The sequence below is a fragment of the Lynx rufus genome, unplaced genomic scaffold, assembly GCF_022079265.1.
Source record: "Lynx rufus isolate CCGP_SWC_20201006 ecotype Redwood Valley unplaced genomic scaffold, mLynRuf1.p SCAF_16, whole genome shotgun sequence".
NCBI classification, from domain to species: domain Eukaryota; kingdom Metazoa; phylum Chordata; class Mammalia; order Carnivora; family Felidae; genus Lynx; species Lynx rufus.
In genome coordinates this window covers 18,277,293-18,302,500 of record NW_025814830.1, presented here as the reverse complement: position 1 = coordinate 18,302,500, position 25,208 = coordinate 18,277,293, and the positions used below count along the sequence as shown (strand labels likewise).

The 25,208-nt window shown below is 49.7% G+C and overlaps 1 protein-coding gene across 1 annotated transcript in view; it reads left to right on the top strand.

Moving 5' to 3' along the window:
* Positions 1-25,208, top strand: part of ZNF536 (zinc finger protein 536) — a 235,430-nt gene that overhangs the window by 60,416 nt on the left and 149,806 nt on the right. The window contains exon 2 of the mRNA XM_047078373.1: positions 16,917-17,069. Coding sequence (XP_046934329.1) covers positions 16,917-17,069 — 153 coding nt within the window. The remainder of the gene's footprint in view (positions 1-16,916; positions 17,070-25,208) is intronic.

Sequence of the window (25,208 nt, the reverse complement as noted above, 5' to 3'; positions counted from 1 at the left end):
CCTCTGAGCTTCCTCATTGGCAGTGTCTCTTGCTGTTGGCACAAAGTAGGATGCCAGCAAGTGCCCCGTGAGTGACCACAAGGGCACAGGGCACCCCGCTGGGGGCTCCGTTGATAAAGCCGGCGGGCGTCCTTGGGCTCAACCCCACGGCCAGGTTTATGGTGGACGATGCGGAGCAGGTGCCCTAGGGTTGCCTGTCTTTCTGCTCCTTAAACGATGCCCCAGAAGTAGAACATTCAGAAAAGGACCAAGTTGAGAAGTCTACACAGGACAGAGATGGATCCCCAGAGGGGCAATGGCAGAACAGAAAAGCGGGTTCCATCAACACGGTTGCTGTGGCCTACTTCTCCCAGAGAGATGGGGGCCATGTACCTGACTCCCTGCACAATGCAGAGGTCGGCCCCCGACGTCCCGGACGCCGCCCGTGCTGTGTGCCGCAGTGCTCGTGGGCCAGCCCTGTCGTGTCACATGCCCCTGGACCTGTCTCTGTAACACTGTGCCCAGCACGGAGCAGACTCCCTGGGAGTGTTTGTGGGCCAGACAAATTAACGCATATCCAAGCAAATATGGGGTCCACCGAGTGAGCGGGAAATCAAGTCAGAAAGTCTACCATGGTTTCATCCCTGGGTCCGATCTGCTTTCCTCCCCGAAGAAGCCCTACAAAGAACACCCCAGAGGAGAGAATAGCTGTGTCTTTCACAATGGAAAGGTCAACCAACATGTGTTTATTGAGTGACTCTGTGGGCCAGCCCTTCGCTCAGCTTTGTAGGTGATGACGAGACAGGCAAGCCCACGGGGTGCTCTTGGTAAGCAAGGCTGGAATCTAAACATACAAGAAAAATTGGAGAGCAGGCCCAAGCAGCATGTCATTGTGGAGAAATATCCAGAAAAGGTTCGGGGGGGGGGTGTGCCAGGAGACCAGGGACTGAGGCTGGGCAGGAATGCTGGACAAGGCAGGAAGAAGGAGGTTAGACGTTCCCACCTGAAGAAGATGGGGAAGTCAGGTGTGGTGAGCTCGAGGCCTCCAGGCCGGTGTCCCCTTCGCTCCGGCCAGCTGCCATGTCCCTGGACAGGGTCTTTAAACTTCATGGCTCTCTGGTTCCTCCTTCTCGGTCTCTCTCTCTCTGTGTTGTCTCTCTTTCTTTCTCTCTCTCATCACTGCCTTTCCTGCTGAGGCCTCTTTGAAATTTGACTAAGGTTGGAGCCCATGTTTGAGCATTTCTGGATGCAATTTGGTATCATAGCAGAGAATCAAAGGATATTTGCTATCACTTTAAAGTATGTTTCTCTCCCTCTTCCTCTGAGCACCTGACCCCACAATCATCGCCGGCTTTGAAATAATAGACCCATCATAATTATGGGAATTAGTCTGGAGGCTTCTGCCGTATTTGCTCAACTGAGGTTACCGAGGCCGTCTTTAGAGGTGGAAAGGGCGTCCGGGACCATCTCGGCTGAGATGGCAGCCACAGGGTGGGGGCAACCAGGTAGGGAGGAAGAGGGAGGGGCCCGCTGGGGAGGAGGAGCCCCCTGCCCAGCCGGACAGCCACTGCTCCTGGGGGCTGCGGACCCAGTGTCGTGAGACAACAGTTTCTCTGGAGAAGCTCAAACGAGGCTACAGGTGAAATGCCCCGAATTTTTTCAACGTTAAAACCAAATTTAGCAAATGAAAACTCTGTGATGAGTGTTTGCAATTTCCATTAGAGTGCCGTCCCCACATTTTCAGAAGCAGAAACAGAGGCCCAGGTGCGGATGAGGACTTGGGTTAGGCCGTTCAGGTAGCGGGGCCTTGTGTCCTGCCTGCCTCCGGGTCCACGTCCCCAGCTCTGGTGTCCACAGATGTCAGACCGTTCCATCAGCGTGCCGCCCACACTGCCTGCTTCTTTCCAGAAGCTTCTGCTTGCCCTTGGCCAAGGATGGCTGGCCGCCTCACTGTGGCTTTGAGCCCATGGTGCACAGCCTGATTCAGTCAGCGCTCTGAGCACACAGGACTGAGCACCGCTGTCACAGGCAGCTGGCTCTGTGACCTCCCCTTCCAGGCTGTGGGGCCGCAGCGATGTGGCAGCCCGGGGAAGGAAAGGCTGAAGTTCTTACAGGGGGCGGCTTCAGTGTTCTTATAGGCTTTTAAAGGAATAGAGCGAGAGTTAATGCAGAACTCTTTCTTTGACTTAATTTATTATAATATATGTGGCTAAAATGTAGATCACACTGCTGTTTGGATCTCCGTTTTGATTCCCAAAATTGCAATCATGATAGGTGGATTATAACCGTGCTTTAACATACAGATGAGGAAATGTATTCCTGTGCAATTTTCCCCTAAGGAGAAGTCGAGGATAAGGGGCAGGAGTTTTGAATAACCTTGCAACACTTAGTTGTCTCTCTCGGTTATGGGATAGAAATTAGCATTATAGGACGATGTGTGTTGTGAATGCAGCACTGCTTTGAATATCCGTGTGATAGAGCATCCAAAGGGAACACAGAAAGTGATTTTCCATATTAAAGAAAAAGTCACTGGAATCCGACCTGGCAAAGTAGTGTCGCCTTGTCTAATGGTTATTTATGCAAAAAAAAAAAATGTATATATTAAGTGCCTACTATGTGCCAGGCACCTTGCTAAAGGCTGGGATTCCACGGGAAACCAGACAGACCGAAGATTTTCTGGGGAAGCGAGCATAGCAGAAAATACCACGTGGTGCCCACCAAGGGGTGAGCTGGGAGGGGAACGGGTGAGGGGGTGGGAGGCTGTGAGCACCCAGAGGGCCAGGGGGCCAGGCTGAGGGAGAGGGGCATCTGGTACGCATCACACAGCCACACAGCTGGGAGAACAGAGCATTCTTCCCCAGTCAGGTGGTGTTTGCAGAGCACTGGTGTGGTGGGCACCCCCCAAGAACATATGTCTGGGCAGACTTTTTCCTCAGGCCCCGAAACTCAGCAGAAGTACAAGGGCAGAGCAGACAGCCGGATGCACGGCCCGGGGGTTTGGACTCAGCTCTCTCCGCCAGCAGTGGTCCGGGGCCGGCACCCACCCAGCCTGCTGCCTGCACCCTGAGATCATGCCCGCCCGCCACCTGCACCCCAGAATCTCGGGCAGGGCTCCTGAGAGCCACCAGTCTTTCTGCAGAACAACACCCAGTGTCTGATGTCTGCATGGACGGCTGCTGGGTCCCGGCTGGGGCAGGTGCGGACAGGGAAGGCCTTGGGGCAGGAGAAATTGTGAACAGTCTTGCACAGCAAGCGGGGCAGGTGAGGCTCTGGTGACCAAGCACTGTTCTCCTCTGAGGGAATCAGGCTCTGGCAATAGGAACCTTGCAGTGTCTCGAGGAGAGTGTAGGGGAGCAACCAGAAGCCCCAAGAGAAGAGATGGGCCCCGGGGGGCAAGGGAGTAAGGACTGGGGCTACAGAGCGGTCAGACTCTCAATGTCTCCCCCTCCCTTGGGTGAGAGCCGGCTGCAGCCTGTCACCTGCCCTCAGTGCTATGCGGGGCAGGTCAACCAGTGAAGAAGTTAAAAGGAAAAGGTCGCTTCCTTTGATTGCACTGTTAGAGAATGGCCGTCCACGCTTCCAACACCAGGCGCGCATTCGTGCATGCTTGCATTCAGTTGCTTAGTATTTACTGAGAACCTATTCTGTGCCAGGAGGTCTTAGAGACACAAAGGTGAGAAAAATAGACCTCATCCCATCCTTCAAAGAGTAGACAGTCTAGAAGGAGAGTCAGACATTTGGCAGGTATCACACAAAGTCCCAAGCTCTGTACACGTACAAAGCCCCAAGCTCTGGTTGGTATCGTGAATGTCACGTTCTGGGGTGATCAGGAAGTCCGAACATCTCCCAAAGGCAGCGACCTTGGAGCTGAACTCTCAAGAATGAGTGGGATTAACCAGGCAAGAAGGTGGTGGGTGGGCCTAGGGTTTGGGGTTTGTGTTTCAGGAAGTGGGATCAGGGTGCGGTGAGTTTCTGAAGTCTGTCCATCAGGAAAAAGGTTCTCGCCTTTCTCCAGGGCCAGAAAGGCTGGCTTGGAATTCTCCTGATGTTCTAGGGATGCCCTGGGCAGACCCCGAGCAGGCCAGGGTGGGGTGGTGTTTTCATGGCCCCCTTGGGTATTGTCAAAGGTATCTTCCCAGCTCAGGTCACACCTGCAGTCCTGGGTCATTTCACGGTGCCCAAAGAACAGCTCTAAGATTCTTTCTGAGTCTTGGCGTGTGCTTTCTCAGGACAGGGCACGGGCTGGTTAGAGGGTCTCTGGGCTGCAGGCTCCTTGCTGTAGTGGGCAGGTGGGGCACAGATATTTAGAGGCAGCTGCCCGTTGCCCTTAACACTGACCATCTTGTGGATGGATGGAGCACAGGATGGGGAGGCCTGAGCCACCCCAAACGCTGTGTGCTCCTCCCTCCCACCCCCCACTATTCACCTCCAGGGGACATTTGGATTAAGTCCGCCATGTCAAAGAGGTACACAGAGGACAGGTGTCAAATAAGCTGTAACAAGGTTTAGAAAACGTAGAGGTGATGTGGCCTTGTTCATGCATTCCCCAACCCAGGGGGCTGGTGACACTTGGCTCATGGGAAGTGGTCTTCCCAGTTGGGCTATGTGAATCATCCTGGGAATTGCCAGGGGAGGGGAGCCCCATGGTGATTCCACTGTATGGCTCATCACCTGCTGGTTTCTCCTGGTTTTCTGTCATGTGAGTATTTTGGATGTGGGTTGGGGTGGGGACCATTAGTTGAGATGGGCCAGATGACTTTTCCTCATATTCGCTCATTTGGTTTTGACCAGAGATACTGCCATTAGTCCTGCTTTACAAACAGTATTTGGAGGCTGGGCAGGGCTAGGAAACACTTGCAAGCACAAAGTGGAATCTGGAGCTGGCTATCTCAAAGCCAGTGACTTTCCTACTCTGCCAGGATTTAAGGTGGGTTAAGGCCTTGCAAGCCCACTATTTCACGAGACGCTCCCGATTCCTTTGTGATAAGTACCATTTTCCAGTTTTACAAACAAGGAGACTAAAGCTTAGGAAGTTTTAGCAGTTTGCTCGGGGTCCCAGAAATGAGAACTGAACTCAGATCTTGGAGTCAAACAGACGTCAGTGTTTCGAGGTGCTGCAGAGCCCAAACTAACCCCCTCAGGCCGGCAGTCTCTACCAGTGACTGGGGACCTTTCGCCACTCAGCTCTGGCCTGCTGCCCCTCCCCCACAAGCTCCTTGCTCCTGACCCTCCTTCCTGGGGGCTCCTTGGAGGGCACACTCATGTTACTGAGTCTGTTCCTTGTCCCTGGTCAAGATTCCTTTGGACTCGTCTGTAGGATTCTGAGTCTGGAAAGTTCCCTTTGAGAAATTTGCCAACACTTGATACTTTTATCTGTGATCAAAGGGAGAATGAGCCAGCTTGACCTTCCTGTTAGAAGCCGCTACCCAGGAAGCTGGTTCTCCCCGGAGCTGGGGTCAGTTCATTTATTCACACATCATTCATTGACACACGTGTCGGGTGAGTACTGGTGTGTCACCTACTATGTGCCAGATGTGGTGGAGGAGGAGGAATCACAGCCTTGCTCTCTGCAAGTGACAGGTGAAAAGGAAAGCTGGTGTCAGTGAAAACAAAATCCAGACTCTTCCCCCCCCCCCCCCGCCCCCAGCCAGAGAAGCTTAGTTGAGGCCTACCCAAGATGTGACAGGGAGCTATCCAAGGTTTCTAACACGGCCTGATTTGTACTTGAGAAAGGTCACCTATGCGGATGTCAGAGGAAGACAGAAGTTGCCTGTCAGGAACTTTCAGGCTCTTTCCCCATTTCTACAAGGAGGAAACCATGAAAACTTGGCTGAAAGTACCATAGCACGGTTGCAAAAGTACACTGCCCTTCGACACTGATGGGGAGGGCCATTCCCCAGGGCATCACCTTGGCTTTGTTTTGCCTGCTGATACCTAGACAATGGAGGGGGGTGGGGGGAGCCTCGGCTCTAGGCTCTACCTTTGGCTCCTCTGCTCTGTGGCCTGAGCCAAGGTGAAAGGTTTCGTCCTTTGGAGATCCACCAGCTGGACAACAGATCTCCGGAAAGATCAATGTGCCGTGATTAGCAGAACTGGATAGATTTTTTTTTTTTTTTTTTTTGCTAATTTTTTACATGTCAGCTAAAGTAATGATTACTACCAGGTATTGAAAGGTTCAGGATTTATGCAAAAATGTTTAATTTTGATTCAGTGATAGTGTTTTTCTGATAAAGGTTCTCAAATTAAAAGGGCTAGATAAGTCAGTGCAGCTCAAAAATGGCAGTAACTTCAGAGCTGGCAATTGATACTTGTTTTCTGCCACTGTTTACTCTTCAATAAAAAATGCATATTTACCATAGCAACCTCCTGATCACGTGATGCCCTATCTTACCCGCTACCCTCTAAAACAGAATAGCTTCTTAAAGAAACACACACGTTCTAATATGCGTGCTTTTCAGATGCAAAAATGTGTTCTTTATAAGGAAGCCCTCTTCCCTGGGATTTAATGCTAATAAACACGTCATCTTTATAGAAATCATTTTGGTCTCGTGTCTTAAATTTTAGGGCGTTCATTCTGCAACTCAAAATAAAATTACTCTTAGAAGACCTTTAGATTATCTGGAGAATTTGCTGACTATTTGTTTTAACAAAGTTGTAAAAATATATATATGTATTTGTATTTATACATGCATATATATATATATATTTTGTTTTTGTTTTTGTTTTTGTTTTCAAACGGCAGACATTAGTATCATTTGGAAGGGAGTTTGGTGTCGGTTATAATGACCTGCCACTTCATCTGTGATTAAAGATTGTCATCTATGTGAAGCGCAACTACAGCCTGCACTGTTTTCCCTGTTAACTTGGGAGAACTGCCTGGGCCTTCAGAGCTGGGGGAAACTGCTCCAACCCGGACTTGTCAGGAGAGGACCGTTCCCCCTTCATCCTGGACCCTGTGCAAGTGGCTAGTTCCATAGCTTAGGGCTAGTGGGGAGGGGAGAGCCCTAAAGCCACAGGTCTCTGCTGTCCCCACCATGCCGTCCTGGCACAGAACGTGTCCCTTTGGCAACATTCCTGTTAAAAGCTACCATGAATTAGAGCATATCCTTCAGCAGACACCGTGCTGAATGAATTGTTATGTCTATCCCCGTTTTGCAGATAAGGAAACCAAACCTCAGAGAGGTTTTATGTAATTTGCCCAGAATCACACTTCTAAGAATTGGTGGAACTTGGTTTTGACCCGGAGCCTTTGGACCACAAATCGTTTCTGCTTAATCTGGGATTGAAACTCTTTTTTTTTTTTTTTTTTTTCCTTTTCTTTTCTTTGTCAGACTTAGGCTAGGAAGGAGACGTAGGGACGAGACAGAGAACGGGGCAGTGTGTAGCTCCTTCCTGCTCAGAACGTTCCTCCGGAGATTTGCCTGGCCTCGCTGTCACTGTTTTTTGGAGCACGCTCTACACTCTGGTTTTCACCTGGGCCCGGCAGCCACGGACCCTCGTGCCACGGGTCTCTCTGGATGCCACAGCCCTGGGCGTGGAACAGCGTGGCTGTGCGAAACAGAGCTGTGGTCACTTGAGGAGGCTGGGGGCAGGGGTGCGTCTGAACCAGGGCTGGTGGATTTTAAAAATTCCTTTCAGCTGCACGCAGACCAATCTGAAAAACAAGAACATATTGTGACTCTGTTATGCTCGGTGGCTTTGGGGGAAAATCCGATTGTGAAGTGAGGCAGGGCTCTCCATGGCAAAGTGGCGTTGTGACCTGAAACTCAGAGGAGGAGAATTGCCTGGACCCCATGCCCCGGCCAGCCAATCTGACTGCAGCGTGTCCACGAGCCATTTCATAATTATCCATCATGAATGCCTCCATGCTGCCTTAATAGATTATTTAAAATGGTGCATGTGCCTCGCAAGCAACCTCAAGTCAGCCCCGAACTGTACATACATACAAGCCGGGAGAGGTAATTGCTTATCATGTATCTCTTTGTTCCAGACACTTTTATAAAAGAGTATGTATTATGTATGGTGTGACCTTCAAATGTCAGGAATGTGTTGTGCAATAAACTGTCAATATTTGTGGTTATAAGGTACTAGATGACTTTTACAATAATTGGAACGGCTATATTAAAAGCTTGGATCACTCAGCTGGTTAAAGAGAAAGACACAGGCCAGCGTTCATCAGGGACTTGCCTCCTGCCAACGATTAAATGGAAGATATTGCAAGGTGCTTAAGATGTCTTCTTTGTTTAAAAAAGACTATGGCAAAACATGTCTCCAGGGGAGACGTTATCTCCAAATCATGCCTTCTCCTTTCAGTGTGCTCGATTCCCAAGAGAAAACTCAGCCCCACAAGTTATGGCGACTGACCAAGTGCATTTTAAAAAAGATCAGTCCAGCTGGTTCTCGGTGTCATTTGGGTAAGAATTCCTTGAAACACGCCCGGCGGGCAGACATTTCCTCCAGTCTTCTCCCCACCCCCAGCACCCCCCCCATAAATAAATGAGGGGGCTGTAAATTATCTTAAGAGGGTCTTAAAAGCTATAGTTTTTTTTTTTTTTAAGAAAATAAATTACGTAGAAATCTTTTGGGAATTTATGCTTTACTGAAAGTAAAGGCTTCTGTAGTTTTCTTTTTTTGAGAAAGGAGTACTTAATTTAAATGATGGAAAAAGGAAGCCATAACAAATATTTTGCAATAATTACAGCAGTAATTGGGGCATGGATTACTTTAAAAATATCTGTCTCACTGTACTCTCCTATTGATGAATGTCTCCATGTGTATGGGAGGCTGGTCCTTCTCATGTCAGGGAGAACTTCCTTTTTAGCAAGGGAGCGGGCGAGTGAAATAGTGGATGGTACCTCAGCAATTGCCCCCCATCTTCTAAAAAGCCCACTTGTGGCCTTGCTGATTCTAAGTGTGTGTTTGTGATTCCCTCCACCTGCACGGAGAGCGAGCTGGGAGATCCCTCAAGGCAGCTTCCTCCAGGAAGCCTTCCGGCATGCCCCTGACCTCCCACCCACCCTGCTGGCATCACACCCCAGCCCCTGAAGGTGCTGAGCCCTCGGGGGCATTTCAGGTATCTTGCTGTTTGGTGCCCTGGGCCAGCTCCTCCTCCTAGGTTACTCAAAGCAGCTTCCCTCTCGCAGTCAGGAACCGATCTTAGCCTCTGAATTTCAGTTTGCTCGCCTCCTCGGATTCTTTTATTTATTGAAAAATGCATAATTAAAAAAAAAAAAAGTATGTATCAAGCTCCCGCTATGAGCTGACTGCCTGTCACGTTCGGGGACATAATGTCAAACAGCAGTAAATGGCCCATGTTCGCGTGGAACTCGTATTCTGGGGAGGGGACAGGTGGTAAGCAGGTAATACATAGGTCAGTGAGAGTCTGCAAGGGGTGATAGGTAGGTGCTGTGAAGGAACAAACCAGAGAAAGAGGGGGCTGGGGGCTAGGAGGCGTGCAGCCCCCGAACAGCCTGGTCAGAGACGCCTCTCCAAGGAGGTGTCTTTGGGATTCAAGCCTGAATGTGAGTCTCTGTGTGGATTCTGGGGAAAGAATCCCGGGAGGAGGGGCAGCCGGAGCAAAACTCTAAACGGGGCACCAGATAGGGGGGCTTGAGAATAGAAAATGGGGGAGGGTAGCTGGAGTACATTCAGGAGTGCGATGAGGGTATAGCAGCAGTGGTGGCCACTTGAAAAGGGTGTTGCAGGCCGTGAGAAGGAGTTGAGGGTTATTCTAAAGACCAGTGGAGCCAGGGGCGTGTCCTTACCCTGCACACAACCTGGCTTTTCCCAGGGGCGGCTCCCTGGGCTGTCCCTCCGCCGACTCACTCTCCTGCCTGGTTCTCCTCACCCAGGCCACTTCGTATGTGATCCCACTCTGCACTGCCTCACCCCCAACCATCTCTGGGACAGGTCCCCGCCCCCCACTCCTGACCGGGCCAGAGGGAAGACAGGGGTGTGCGGAGTCCAGAGGGACCCATCGCCCCGGATGTCTTGCCCTAGGTCGATTCTGTGCGGTCCACACGCTCCCCGTGCATCCACGGTCACAGCCCCCAGGTTGGGGACGAAGGGCGCCTGCTGCAGCGGGCCCTGAGGGCCTCGGGAAAGCTGGCAACGTGGTTACAGAGGATGTTGTCGACAGCAGCGTCACACAGTGCCAAGGGGAAGAGACCCCATGGGTGGCCCAATCACCAGCAGTTGGGGGGGGGTGTCCTGCACACTCCCCTGCCAGACAATTAGGAAAGGGCTCTGGGCTCGGTAAAACCAGAAACACATTTGGCCCGCAGTGCTTGATTTTGAAGCCCTTGTGTATTTTAAGGGAAATTTAATCCACGTGTTTCTGATTCATTTTCACTTAACTCATCAAAATGTTGCTTTAGAGAAGCTATTTGAGATCCTAGTGTCTTATTTTTTTTTTTCCTCCAAATTTTAGCCTTTTAATGACCTATTTCCCCAATTCCAGAAAGCCGATCTTCCCCAAAGCAAGCGGAGCTCTGTGCCGTTTTGAGTTTGGGTCGAAGGTGAGGAAAGGAACCGGTAGAGAACATTCCACCCTTCCCCTCTCCACCTCTACGCACAGACTTCAGCTCACGAGCCCTGGGCTTGGCTTGCCCGTGAGCCCAGCCCCGGCCCTGGGCCTAAGAGCCCAAGGGGAAGTGGGTGTAGCCTTTCACAAGTGGACATCCTTTTCTAAAATAGCTCTGCATTCAAACAAATACTTTTGCCGTTCCATGTTGATGCCTGTTTAACATGACTATATATGGCGTCATAACAGAGACCTTTGATGAAGCAGAAACACCAGATGAATACTGACTCCAGACATGAGTTTTGTCTCCCAAGAGTTAAATAGAATTGTTGACAGTCATGTCATGATTTTTATACCAACCACTGATTTAAAATCTTTTTTTTTTAATTAAATAAAAGGAAGTCTTCACTGAACCAGCAATCTCTACCACAATAATCATTGTCTTCTTTGGGTCTGTTAATTTTAAAGTTTTCAAAATAAGGGAAAGTGTCAAGCTTCCGAGAGGAACTGTATATTCCTTCAGACTTTCTCCAAGGTGTTGATTATTTCCTGAAATTATTTCAAAGCACTTGTGTCCGCGGGGCAAAAAAAATTAAGAAAGATGCACTTTTTCAGTGTCCTGCTCACCAACCCCCCCGCCCCCGCCGCCCGACTCCACAAATAGTTTTTTTCTTCATTAATGAAGTGTGAGCCGTGCTTTTGAGATGCTCTTTGCACAAGGCAGACACTCAGAATTAACTGCACAATTCATCTGGGAAAATGTATTTTCTGTGACACAAGAAGTTCCATAGAAATTAAAATGCCATGGCATTTCGTGTTGTAAAGTAGTAAGTGCTCAGGTGTCCAGATGGCTACCTTACCTGTGTGAGATTGCTGGGATACCTCTCCCTTCACTGTGTTGGATATAGCACCACCACCACCACCACCACCACCATCATCATCATTTTTTTTTAACGGACATGTTTCCAAAATATACTTTTGGCCATGTGAGGCTGCCTCGGCAGCATGGAATGAGAAGTGAGCACACATCCACACTTTGAGAGGAAACCACTCTTTGCTTTCCTTTTTTGGCCTCCCTCTATCCCTGTCGGTCTCCCCGGATCTTGCTCCCTGCCTCGGTCCGTGTGTCGGTGGGACTCCCCGGGAGACTGGGACTAAGCCTGGAACAGTTCACAAGGAGACGTGTACTCTTCCTGGTCAGTTCCTGGTGGCCCCTGGCGGCTCTCCAAATCACCGTGGCTGCAGAACAAGATGGGTTCTCATCCATGCGATCTGGCGTGGACGGGTTCCCGGCGATCTGGAGACCCAGCGACCCATCGTCTTCTGTCTTGTGAGGCTGCCACCTCGACCTTCGTGTTGCAAGGTCACCGTGGCAGGGGGAGAGAGGGAGGAGGTGGCGGCACCCAGTCTCTCCTCTGCGTCGCCTTCAGCCGTGGGCCGGGACTTGTCACTGGATCTCAGTGCCAAGGAAGTTGGGAAAAGTAGGGGCACGTGGAGTATTTAGGAGCACTTACTATCGTTTTTTATGGTGTTTTCCCTCCCATCTCTCTAAGACCCATCTCTGGTTTCCTATTTGGCATAGGATGAGGCTAGACTGGGTGAATGGAAGGCCAAGTGGGTGAAGGCGGCCTGTGGTGGGCTTGGGCATCTTCCGGCACTGCGGGGTTACAGGGTGCTGGAGCAGTCCTCGGGGCCAGATGGAACCAGGGCGGGGGGTGGGTGAAGGGATTTACCTAAGGACAGCCAGGCATCAGAACGCTGAAGGAAAAGATTCCCTCTCCTGACTCCCAAGTCAGCCTTCTTGACAAACAAGCCTATTTTAAATGTGTACCAAGGAAGCTCAGTGTTTAAAGATAACCTGGGGGGAACCCACCCTTAAGATACAAATTTATGTCGTTACGTTTTTACATTCCGGACATACATACCAGTAAGGTTAAATGTGTAGTGAGGCCCCCGTAAATTCAAATCATATTCGTGGAGAGCAATTTAACCCACTTCAGGGATGGATGCAGACAGCTGCTGATAGTATTTTATGTGTGTTTAGGCTTTAACTTTTGAAAAGTTGTTTGTCTTTCTAAGTATTTGATGCTTTGTCTATCCAGGACTGCCAGTCTGTGGTTCAGTTGAGGAGGAAGATTCTAACAGGACCATGGCCATTTTTAATCGCCCTGGGTCCTCCTTCCTTCCCACCCTCCCTCTGTGAATGCTAGGGAAGGCAATGCACTGTAATGTCACCTTGACCTAGGCCAACCTTGCTGTCCACTTGGAGGATTGGAACACGCAAATGGAACTGGGGGAGGCATGGCTTCTGACCTTGAGATGAAAAAATTAGGAAGGTCCTGTCTTGTGTCCCCTCACCCCCAAATAATATACGCTTGAAACATAGCTTGGAGTGATTGGGCCCATCTCTTCCTTTTTTTTTTTTTTTTTTCCCCTTCTATTCTTTAATATCAAGGAAAAACAATAGGGGCGCCTGGGTGGCTCAGTCGGTTGAGCATCCAACTTCGGCTCAGGTCATGATCTCGTGGATCGTGAGTTCGGGCCCCACGTTGGGCTCTGTGCCGACAGCTCCCAGCCTGGAGCCTGCTTCGGATTCTGTGTCTCCTTCTCTCTCTCTGCCCCTCCCCTGTTCACACTCTGCCTCTCAAAAATAAATGTTAAAAAAAAAAAGAAACAACAACAATAACAAAAATGTCCCCACAAGACATAAATCAATTGCATTATAAACAAAAACATACCCATTTTGTCCCAAATAAAGTACAATTTATAATCAAAATTGGTAAATCCAGTTATTAGTTCTAGCGGATCATTTTATTAGATGACTTAATACCGATGTCAGCTTGCAGGAGCAGGAGAAAGCTTGCAGGGTTTCTGAGACCTATTTCAATTCACTTGTTCTAGGTTAAAACTCTGGAAGGGGTGCACGTACAGTCTACGTCCCTCTGGAATATCATTTGTTGCATCCGTGCAAGACATCCCCTTCTTATTTAGAGGGGTCAAGAACAGAAGCAGGGGTCCCATGAGTTATTTCTCAGCCATTTTCCGCATCACTTGAGGCCCAGAACCCACCCAGGCTGAAAGTGTGTGAGGTAAGGAGATGGGCTCCCAGCCTGCAGCCAGATGCCCTGCCCCCAGGGACACCCAGCCTCTGGGGGCTGGCAGGACAGACTGGCCATTCTTTCTCGGATGAGCAAGGGGGCGTAGATGACAGGTCTGGGGCTGACCTCCGTGCTCACATTCACCTTCCGTTTACCCCAAACAGTTGGAACAAGGGTCTGATCAGAAGGAAAGACGTACTGCAGGTTGCAGGAAAAGGACATTTTTTCAAAAGCTGAAACTGTCCGCCAGCGGTCTAAGGAAGGATGACAGATGTAACTCCTACCATGCTTCTTTTTTTCCCTGTTTCCTGGAGAGGCCGGGAAGGCCGGTCTGTCTGTAAGCAGGCTGGGGAACTGCTTCACTACGCAGCTCCGTGGGGCCGCAGGCAAAGCCTCGGGACTCCAGCCTGGGAGTCTTCTAGAAGGACAGCTGACGGTGCTTTTTTACTCTGGGTAGAGAAGGAGTCAGAAGGCAGCCCTGGCTTTTCACTGAGTGAGCCTCTTGGGCTCTTGGGGTGGCCGGGCCGAATTTGGCCTACCGTGCTCGCTGGTACCCATCCGGGTTCAGGCGCCCACTCACACACAGGCCCTGTGAGGGTGCGACGTGGCCCTCCTTCCTCAGCTGTGGCTGTCCGTGGCTTTCAGCCTCTCCGGACACTTTCTGGGACCACCCACAATGCCCCTTCATCGCAGCTCAGAGTTTGTTTTTCTATTTGGATTAGTCTAAGAGTAAATGCCATAGGCCTTCTGGCCCTCCAAAAAAAAAAAAAAAAAATCATCATTTCTGTGTAGAGTGAAAATTAGACTCTTAAATCTGCAAAGAAAGCTGTTTATCTTACAAATTTATTCTTTTTATTGGGCCACACATATCCAAGATAGAAAGATAAAAGGCAAACAGATACAGGCCATCACTTAGAGTGACATATAGTGAGGCACCGCTCACCCTCAGCTTCTGTAGAACCTTCCAGAGTGGCGCATGTATTTATCGACACTGTGCCCTGAGCAAGGACTCACCAAAAGCTACAGTAGAAATATGTCCTCCGCGCTCTCTCCCTCCTGTTCCATTGGACAGCTCCACCTTCCACTGCTCACAAAGGCTGGAGGAAGATTCTGGGGAAGGTGTTCATGAGCAGATCGCGGAACATGGGGCTTTGCAGGAATTTAACGTCACAAGTCCACACCTGCCCACTACCTCTGTCCTGAAGCCAACGTCCGGGGCACTTAGTTCTGTTTATGATACAAACTGACAGCTATCAGCCTCCCAACTTAAATAGGGTATGTTAGTTAACTCTGTTGCACAGAGCACTTGGCAGAATCTGAATCAGGCTCTTGGCGATTTTAAGCTGACCTCAGGGTCCCACAAAAGGAAAGCCGAGTCACGCTGGGGGGACAAATGCAACACGTTTGGGATGGGGGGGGGTGCGTGCGGGAAGGAGAATGGGTAGGAGATGGCATCCTAGGTACTTAAACCTAGGATGTGGTTGGTTGACTTGAAATTGGCATCTGGCCGTTGTTCTCCTGGGCCGTCAGCGAACTGGTGGCCGTGGCCCCTGATTGGCCGTGGCCCCTGATGGGTTGAACCTGTGGGGTGTGAAGCACCCCGCTGTGATGCACTGGGGCATTTGTTTGCCTTGAAGTGATAACACTCTCCTGTGCGTTTGCCTTATTCGATAGCAACCTTTCCACATTCATGTGGATGATCAGAAAGCTAGTGCCAGGTGGGTTGAGCTCTAGATGCGGCTGAACATGGTGGTCCTCCCACCATGCAAAATTATGGGAAAAAAAAAAAAGATGCTGGGTAGATAAACCCTTTCAATGGCCCTTTCAAGGAGGGTTGGAGGAGCTGGAGAGAAAGTGGGATCAAAAGTGAGCCTTCAAAGAACTTTGCCAGGGTGACGATATCGTTGTGCATTAGTCCAAACGCAGAGAGGATGCTTGAGGCCCAGGGTTTCCACGGTTGCTTGGAGCAAACATCCAAATGAGAATGAAATGTGATTGCCTTCATCTTGTGCATGGCCTATAAGTCTGTCCCTTTTGGCTGTTAGCAGGAAACACCAGGAACGGATGTTGCAGAATAAAAGCAATTTGCATTTTCCATTGCTTGGAAGGTACAAATCTTGTTTATTCTGTTCTCTGCAGAAGTCACAGGTCTGCTTATTATCTCAGAAGGTCCCCTTGTTCCCCTAGTGGATCTACCATGGTGCCTAGAGGGTGGGCTGAGAGCTGCAGTGAGGACCCCGCCAGCCTCAGGAGCTTGCGTTCTCTGCCAGGGGGTCAGCCTCCAGCTCTGCAGGAAGGCCAGAGGAGAGGGCTCCGGTGCCCACCCCCACCCCCGGCCCCCCGGAGATGCAGATTCCCAGCGCCTGCCCTGCTCCCCTGATGTCGCCTCTTTGGCAGTGTGATGTGGGGCCTCGGGTGTTGCGATAACATATCCTCCAACCACTAGATATTTTCACGGTTTTATTTACTATTATGTCCCATCATTTCTGTGCAGAAGGCAGCCGTATGTAAATTTTATTCCATTTTCTAATGGTTTGGGTTACATAACAAATAACAGCAGGAAGGAAAATTTGTATTGATACTTTACAGAGGAAGTTCTCAAGTCACTGCACAAAGATTTAACTGCTCTGCTCGAAGTTTATGGGAGTCTAGCAGCTGAGTTTCTGCACATGACTTTGAATATGTCACTATATGTTTATCATGGGCTAATTGTGGAACTGCATTTTCATACTTTTTCTTCTCCCTTTCATAAGATTACAGCAGCCAGCGGTGGATACAAGACTCGGCAAGGAAGAAATGATCAGTTTTGGATAATTTTCTTTCCTGTCCCAAAATAGCTGTATGTCTGCATGTCTTAGGGACTTGGCCAAGACATATTTTCTTTTCCCCCCTCATCTGTTGCTAGATATAATGCAAATGTGTTGTCGGTCCCATAGTGAGCTCTCCGGCTAGTCCGTATTACAAATTAATCAGATTCAACAAACACCACCATTTTTAAACTTTTGAAAAAAAAAATATTTAATAGGAGCGAAGCGAAAGAAGAAATCAAACCAGCTGCTGACACAGCTGTTTCTTTTCTTGTTTAATTCAGTTCAATATAAAGGTACCATATGCTGCTTAAAATGATGATAGGAAAGATGAAATAATTTAAGAGAATAACAAGAAAATACATGAATTGTCAGCATTCTGTCAGATTGAAAGAATGAAATAGACAGGTGTAGTATTGACATGTTTCACTTTGTGCGGTGTTAGCAGTTTGGGTGCGAACAGCTTCTGACGTGCGGAAGTGATGTGAGAACGTTTCTCCTCCGCTGCAGACCTCGGCGAGGAGGCTGGGAGGGCCGCCGGCGTCCAGCAGCCCGCACTGCTTCGCGACAGGAGCCTGGGCTCGGCCATGAAGGACTGCCCGTACTGTGGGAAAACCTTCCGGACATCCCATCACCTAAAGGTCCACCTGCGGATACACACAGGTGAGACGCGTGGGTGCGGCCGGGTGCGTGGCATCGAGCTGGGGGCCACCACTGTGTCATCACCGGCCCCCGCCGCGCTCTCCGCGGGTCCCCGGGGGACCCTGGCGTCCCGGCTCGGTCCTCCACAGCCAGCCTCCCAGATGACGCGCAGGCCTGTAGACGCCAGTCTCCTGTGGTCCAGGTCTGGGGGGATGATGCTTTGTGGGAGGCACCGGGACGTCTCGCCGCTGTCTTTAATGAAGCAGGGCCTTTCGTGCCCCTTTCATGGACCAGGGGCCCTTGGGGTGCAAATGACCGGAGCCCAGCTCAGCTCTGAGTGTGAAGGGAGCTGAGTGTGGCAGCTCCCTGACCACGTTCAGGTGGACGGGCTTTTGGCCCAGCTGGGGTTACGTGCCCACAGCTGGGACCCGACTGATGGTGTCAGCCCCTCACGTTATACAGGCTGGAGCATCGCTGCTCTCCGCGGGGTCTGCTCGAGACAGGAAGTGAGGAAACACTTCAGCAAACACTGGAAGTGGCTGCTGGACCCCGCTGGTCATTTCTCCTATTTCCCTGCCATCCTAGCCCCTCGAACAAGTGCGGAATCTTTTTTTTTTTTTTTTTTTTTTGTCTGTCTGCCTTGTCCCTTGGTCATCTATGTTTTTTTTTTTTTCCCCTTAGCTTTCTGTTGGTTGTTTGCACATTGCCAATACAAAAAAAAAAAAAAAAATCTATCTGAGATATGGACACCTCCATTTTCTTTGATTTTTCTCCTGACACTTTATCTATTGGAGTATGAGCTGCTTCAGAGGATAGACAAATATGCCATCTATTTTCAAAAATAATTGTGGTCTATTTCCCAAGGAATCAATAAAGCTCAGGGTTGTGCAGGATATTTAGTGCACGCGGGCCTTGTGTGCAGCGTGTGGTTAAAGAGAAGGAGCCCCTCACCTGGAACCTCACCTGGTGCCCGCAAATCTCCCTGACACCGAGAGGAGCCCCGAGAACAGGTGGCAGGGGGCCGCCGTCTTTATTCATGGTCTGGGGCACAGCTGAGCACCACCACTGTCCCGGAGCACTTCTCTCCTAGAGTCATCCCAGGGCAAAGAGGGAGCTTCTAAAACTAAGCACTCCCCCAGGCCCTGTGGGATCCTAGTCTTCTTGACCCTTCTCCTCCTCTCTCTCCTACCGCACGGGCCTCTTCCGGTTCCTCCAGTGCAGAGGTCCAGTCCCTGCCGCAGGGCCTTTGAACCCACTGTTCCCTCCACCTGGAAAGGCCTTCCTCCCGGTAGGTACTGGGGGCTTACCCAGAACTTCAATGTGAGCTCTTCAGAGAGGCCATGTCTTACTTCCCTGCCTAAACTTAGCACTTTCTGAAACGATCCTGTTCAGTCCGGTTGTTCGTTTCCTTACGCATTGTTCGTCTCCCTCCAAGTGGAATGTGACGGTGGCGATATTGTCCATATTTTTAATTGCTATAATTTTGAGAGCCCCAGGGTCTCTAAGAGCCCTTTACATGTAGTAGGGGCACAGTGGATTCATTTGAAAGCTTGAATGTCAGAACAAATTTGAGAATGAGTGAACTTCTTCCTGTAATCTCTGGACTGTGCCAGGCGGCATGGAGGGGACAAGTGCCGCGAGGAACATGGACCCTTCCCCAGGGAACCTGTGGCCCTTGTAGAAAGGCAGCCTGCACACGAGAACCCATTGGAAGCCACAGTGTGCCAGCTAGGCTGTGAGTTGCACATAGAAGTCCTGGTTTCAGATAGAAGACCCCTCCCAGGAGCTCAGGGAGGGGTTCCTGAGTTCCTGCCTCAGGGTCTTTGCACTTCTCTGCCAGATAGGTGCATTGGTTTGCTCCTTTATTTTCAGAGTTTGACACCAATGTCCCCTTCTCAGTGAGGTCTTCCCAGTGGTCAGGCTCAGGACGAAGTAGCTCAGACATCTGGCTTTCTCAGAACATGCCGATGTCCACTTTCTTCCCCAGGCTGGAGCCGGGTCCCCTTGGGCTGTGGTGGTAGTTGGAGGGGGGCACAGACTGCCAGGATGTGGGAGGCAGTCCACCAGGGCATCTACCGTTGGGCTGTCCGCGGGAGTGCGGGGACCTGGCCAGGCGTGTCCTGTGATAGCACCCGTTTATTAGATGAAGACACAGGCCTCTGGGCCAAGCTTACCAGGCGGTTGGTGGCTCACCACAGGTGAGGTTTTCCCTGCCAGGGAGTGTGGGTTAGGAAAGAAAGGGGCAGTGTCTCCCCGCCAGGAGCCCTGCTGACCCTGTGGGCCCAGCTCCCATCAGCTGGCCCAAACGTGGTCGTGGGAGAAACTCCCCAGAATATTTTGGGTGAATTAGGACCACGTGGATGGAAGCAAATGGATTCCGCTTTTTGAGGTTTTAAAGCTTGAGAAGGGTTATTTCCCCCCCTAAATTTCTGCTTCTTGTGCTTCACAAACTTCTGAGGTTTGTGACCAGTAGTCTTTGGAGACACTGAGAGAAGCAAGACAAGGCCGTGGACAGAGGCATTCCGGAAACTTCCCAGAATAAGGGAGAAAATGAAAGAAGCCATGGAAACATCACACTGCCAGCCCCCCTCGGAAACAGCATTTGCAGTGTTTAAAAGTCAGAATGGTTACCAGATAAAGATCAATTTCCTTTTTATCAAAGAACAAAGAAGTTGGAAAATGCTTAGACTCGTGCATTTGAATAGAACAGAAAGTGTTGCATGTTCCAAATCACCAAAATAAGCATCCATTTTGACAATGTTAAAGTGTAGATTACATGAGTAATTAAAAATCCAAATCAAGTTACTTGTTAATAAACGAGCGAATACGGGGCTCCAGTTGTGGGGATGTCCTGTCCTGCCTTGCCCCCTTTCTGTCTGTGTTCTTGTATTTCCAAGTGACATGGCCAGAGGACAGCAGTCTATGAGACAGAATCCACGTTTTCCAAAATACCATGTTTTGAAGTTTTTCTGTAATGGACCCATATGAGCACAGTTAAAAATCCAGTGTGTAATAAATATATTTTAATTGGTCAGCGTACGAGGTGGTACATTCTCTGTGTTTTTCTATCCCACTCCATCTTTATGAGCCGTCTCGATCATAGAGCATCCACTGATAAAAACCACTTTCCTTTTTTAACTCCACTACATTAACTCAATTACTGCCCTCCTTCCACCAACACCTGTTTATTAGGGAGGTGCTGAGTAGATGCAGAACCCAGGGTGTTCTCAACACCTGGGGGCTGGGGGAGCCTACAGGAGCCAGAACGTTCCCTGCTACCCCCCGAGCTGCAGCCAGACCCATGCGGGACCGAGGGAGGCGTGTGGAGGGCCCCAGGGGCCCCAAGGGGCCCTCAAATCCTAGAGGCCACTCCACTCTGGCTCTTGCCGGGCAGAAACTGATGACAGACACCCAGGGAGGCCGAACTGCTTTCCTGTTTCAAACATTACCATGAGCGGATTAGGACCCAATCACTGAATGTGTATGGTTTGTCTTCTAGAGCATATGGCGATGATTTGAATTCAGACCCAGTCAGTGCAGGCTCAGAAAGGAGATTGCATCAGGGTTCTCCAGAGAAATGGTGTGTGTGTGTATATATATATATATTATATATCCATATTCTAAGTATGTGCAATATATATTGTAGATGATAAAGCATATATATATATATATATATATGCTTTAAATAAATAAATAGATTTATAATAAAGAATTGGCTCACTCCATTATGGATGCTGAGATGTCCCGAGACGTGCATTTGGCAAGACGGCAGACCCCGGGGGAGTCAGTGGCATTAAGTCCCAGCCCAAGCCCAAGTCCAAAGGCAGGTGAAGGCGGATGTCCCAGCTGGAAAGCAGGCAGAGACAGTGAATTCTCCCCTACTCAGCCTTTTGTTCTGTTCAGGCTTCCAGTGTACTGGATGAAGCCCACCCGTGCTGGGGAGGGCAATCTGCTTTCCTCAGTCTACCCATTCAAATGCTCATCGCATTTAGAAACACCTTCCCAAACACACCCAGAATAATATTTGAGCAAATGTCTGGGTACCACGTGGCCCAACTGACGTAGAAAATCAACCATCACGGGGCTGCAGCAGCAGACATTCAGTCCTAACGCGCAACGGGAGGCAGGGATATTCCCTAGGTCGCCCCCGGCCAAGGCTGGCCAATCATTTCATTATGGGCTGCCTGAAAATGCGCTTCCTTCTTTTCCTCACTTCCCCCTCCTCTAGCCCCATCTTGGGGATACCCTCCAGGGCTCCGTGGGTCTGTTTTGTGTACAGGAGGTAGGCACGTGCTGATCAGTTTCCGGAAGGCTGGAGGGGTGTGTATTCCCCACACAAGCCCCAGATGGGTGTGACACCCCACGTAGTGGCTGCAGGACCCCAGGCTGAGTCATCTCAGGTGGCTTACCTGTGTGTTGGGATTCCCAGGAGGCTCCTGTTGTCTCAGGAATGACCATCGTAGAGAAATGTAATAAGCAACCTCACTCATGAAAACTTGGAGGCACGAAAGTTCAGGGACTAATTAAAAATAAATCTCATTAGTTTTTTCCCCTCTCAAATTATGCGAGTGGTTTATTAATCTGGTTTTGATGTGCTGCGTGCACTGGTCCGGCCCCGAGTTGAGAACCTCTTTATGAAAATGGATTTGTACAGGGAAGCTGGAGGTGGCTTTCCAGGGCTCTGGGCTGTGGTCAGGGTGGGCGTGTGGGGCACGCCCAGCTCGGCTCACCCCTGCCAGGTGGGTGCCTCCGTGATGCAGCAGCTGGACGCTGGCTGAGTGGGGTGTCTGGGGTGCTCTTCTTGGCTTCTGCTCGCATGCTCATCCCCAGGCAAAGTGCCCCTGGCCCGATAGGACCACAGAGAAGTGTGGAAGTTGCTTCTGTCGTGCAGTACCATCGTCAAAGGGATGTGTGCCCAGCTGGGGGCCGGGGTCAGGGACTCTCTCACCTCTTGACTTGAGGCTAAGTCCACACTGCATGGGGGCTACTGGCTGGAGGCAGAAAAATGCAGCCAGTAGGAATCATGTAATAACAATAATAGGAACAGTAGCCACCACTTTGTGGACACTCGCAGGTGCGGGCACCGTGCTGATCCCTGCACCTGAATTCATTCCTTCTCTGTCCCAGCGCCTCAGTGACCAGGTTGCACCCTGTCCCTTGGCAGGGAGGAGGAAACAGAACCTCAGAGCCGTGAAGTTACCCACTCTGGGGTGCTCAACATCGCTTACAGGGTGAAACCCAGATCTGTCTCTTAACCGCTGCACTGTGTTGGTATTTTTACTTTTCTGGGTGGATTTTTTGGCTTGTTTTAGGGAATTAATGCAACATTTCTTTGACAGTGTGTGTCCACACCATAACCAGCGGGAGGAAAGGAAGTGACTTGTACCCACAAGGTGTGTTGACGCAGCCTCCCGGCGATTTCAAAGGGAAGTACCTTACACCCTGGCTCCTCCTTTACCCCCAACTCACAATGGCCTGAGGCCACGCCTCCTTGACCCCGCGTGCCTCAGTTTCCCCAGCAGCGCGAAGAGGTTAGGGAGGTGGTGAGGCAGGGAAGCAGCCACTGTGGCACATGGAGGTATGGAAGGTGGGGTGGGATTACTCGCTGAATCAGGAGATGATAAATTACTCATGCCGTTTTGGAAACTGCCTTTCATCTTCAAAGAGCTTCCGAAGCACCAACTGGTGTATAGATCTGGGTGGAAACGAGAGTTTAGTGGGCCTAACCCAGGTGCCTAATGCCTGATGTACACATACCTTACCTTCGATGCTTCCGTTTCCTCTCCTAGGTAAGGTGACCAGGCTGTTTTAACGTTTATAAAAGCACATTGAATAGATTTTCAAATATAGATTGGTTAACATGAGTGCTTTTCCCATTTTTTTTTCTAAAAGGAGAGCATGTGTTGTTGTCCTTAGTGGGGGACAGCCACCTGAATAATGATGGAAAGAAAAAAAAAAAAGATTGGCTTGCCAAAACATGATTCTCTTCTTTTGCTTCTTCTTTTTTTTTTTACTTTTTGTTTTGAATTAAAATTCTATCATTTTTGTATTTCTAAGATGAACTAAAAGCCCATTTTATCCCTCCGCAGTCCGCCAACCTTGCTGTTCCTGCCTTAATGACATCCCAAACTTTTGTTGAAAATAATTGATTGAATTTAAATTTCCTTAAAAGTTTAAGAGGTAATGTTACAGTATAAATTTCCTACCAAACACTAAGTAGGGAAATATCCATTAGTGAAATTAACTACAGTTTCTAGGTAGCTAACAATGTGCCGTATACAGTAGGGCATGGCTAATGAACACTGCAGTGGGTGATATTTCATTATACAAATTAATGCTCACATTTTAATGGGAAAGTCACATAATGAATCTCGGCTTCAGTGACAGCAATTAGAGACACAGATTGTCCCCTTCTGGACAAGGCACTGTTTAGCAATAAGCAGCTGTGTGAAAAGTCTTCAGGTTTACAACATATATATGCTTTGGGGGAATTAGTGTACAATTTATATTAATGTACTGAAGCTTGGCTGCAAAGGCACCACCATATCTATCTCTCCTGGTATTAACTAAGTAAAGACATGTAGAAAGACTAAATAAATATCAAATGGAGGATGCAAATACGGGGAAATATCCAGTTACTCACCTTAAAAGTTAAAACACTTTTGGAGAATTAGCACACACACACACACACACACACACACACGTTAGAAGCATGAGCCACTTCTTAAAAGCTCGGTAAAGGGATTTCCAGAGAGAATAATGTGAATCCACCTGTTAGTTTTGGAGAGGTGCTGTTGGGGTATTGGCTCCATCGAATAATGCCAAAATAACTCCCCCCAACAGTGAGGGTTCCTTTGGCCCATGAAGTGCAAAGTGGAGGCTCAGAACGATGAAAGACGTGCTCGTGTAAAAATAGGTACAATGAACTAATTAAACCACTTGGTCATATATTTCTAAAAATTTATGGTACAGAGCCTGGGAGAAGTTATCAGTGGTATCCCAAAGTTGAATATACATCTTGTACCACGTGTCGGGGAGGAACTGCTTTAATGTAAGATGTTTCCAGTAATTCATTAGTCTATTGGAATGACGAACCGATGACTTTTTATTTCAGCATGCCTCTTCTAGCAGAGCTCTCTTTTCTACAAGTGTATTGTCTGTGCCCGTACCTTGTTCCTTTAAAATATTGGGAGAGGCTTCCCCCACGGAGGGCCCCCAGTGTTCTGACCTGCTTTCTTCCCTGGGTGAATAGCTCAGTACTGGGCATCCTTTCCCCAGATGCAGGTTTCATACTGTCCGCCCAGTCCAGACCCAGTCTGCAGACTAAGGTACTGTGGTCCTCCAGGTGTTGGAAAAAGTTTTAAAGCAGGTGCCAATATTTAAGAACCAGGATATTGCATGTAGAAATCTGGACGGAGGGCCTTTTCTTAGAATGTCAGCGGTCCTCATGGCCCCTGCTGCCTGTAGTCGGGGGCGACTGCTCTCTAGGAGAGCCACCCACCCCTCCCCCCAAACCCTGCTGTTTCGCACACTTCTGTGATCCGCCTGGCTCTGACGGCATCTGAGTGTCTGCCTCCAACATCAGGCAGACGAAAAGACAGCGTCCCAAATGTCATGGAGGTAACTGGAGGACTCATGACCCCCTTGAAAGCTTGGGGCAGTCTGAGTGATCCTCCCAGTAGATTCGGGCCAATTGATGGCCTGAGTGGCCAATCATTCAACTAGACAGAGCTGCAGGCAGGGTCTGGGGTCGCCTGTGCCACCGGGTCATATGGGGAATGCTGGGTGGGAGAGGGCTGACTGGCTCCCTGACTCGGTCCTGGGCAGGAGCCTGGGGCTGTGTGAGACTTAGCCCAGCACACTCGGGTCAAAACACGTGGCCAGATACGGAGACCCTGACTGTGAAGCGGCTCTTGGCACGAGTAGATTCTGTGTCCGCGGTCACCAAACGCAAGGGAAGGGCTTGCCCTCTCCTCAGAGCCTACTAAAGGTGCTGACAGGTTTCTCTCCATCTTGTTTAGGCCAGTGTCGGGAGATTGTCTCCCAAGCACTCTGAGATGCACCCTTGGGGGAAGGCATGTCTGTGTACCCACTGGAATGTTTCCAGTGGGCAGTGGGACCCTTGGGCTGCCTGGGGTTGCCAGGAGACACTCATCCCAG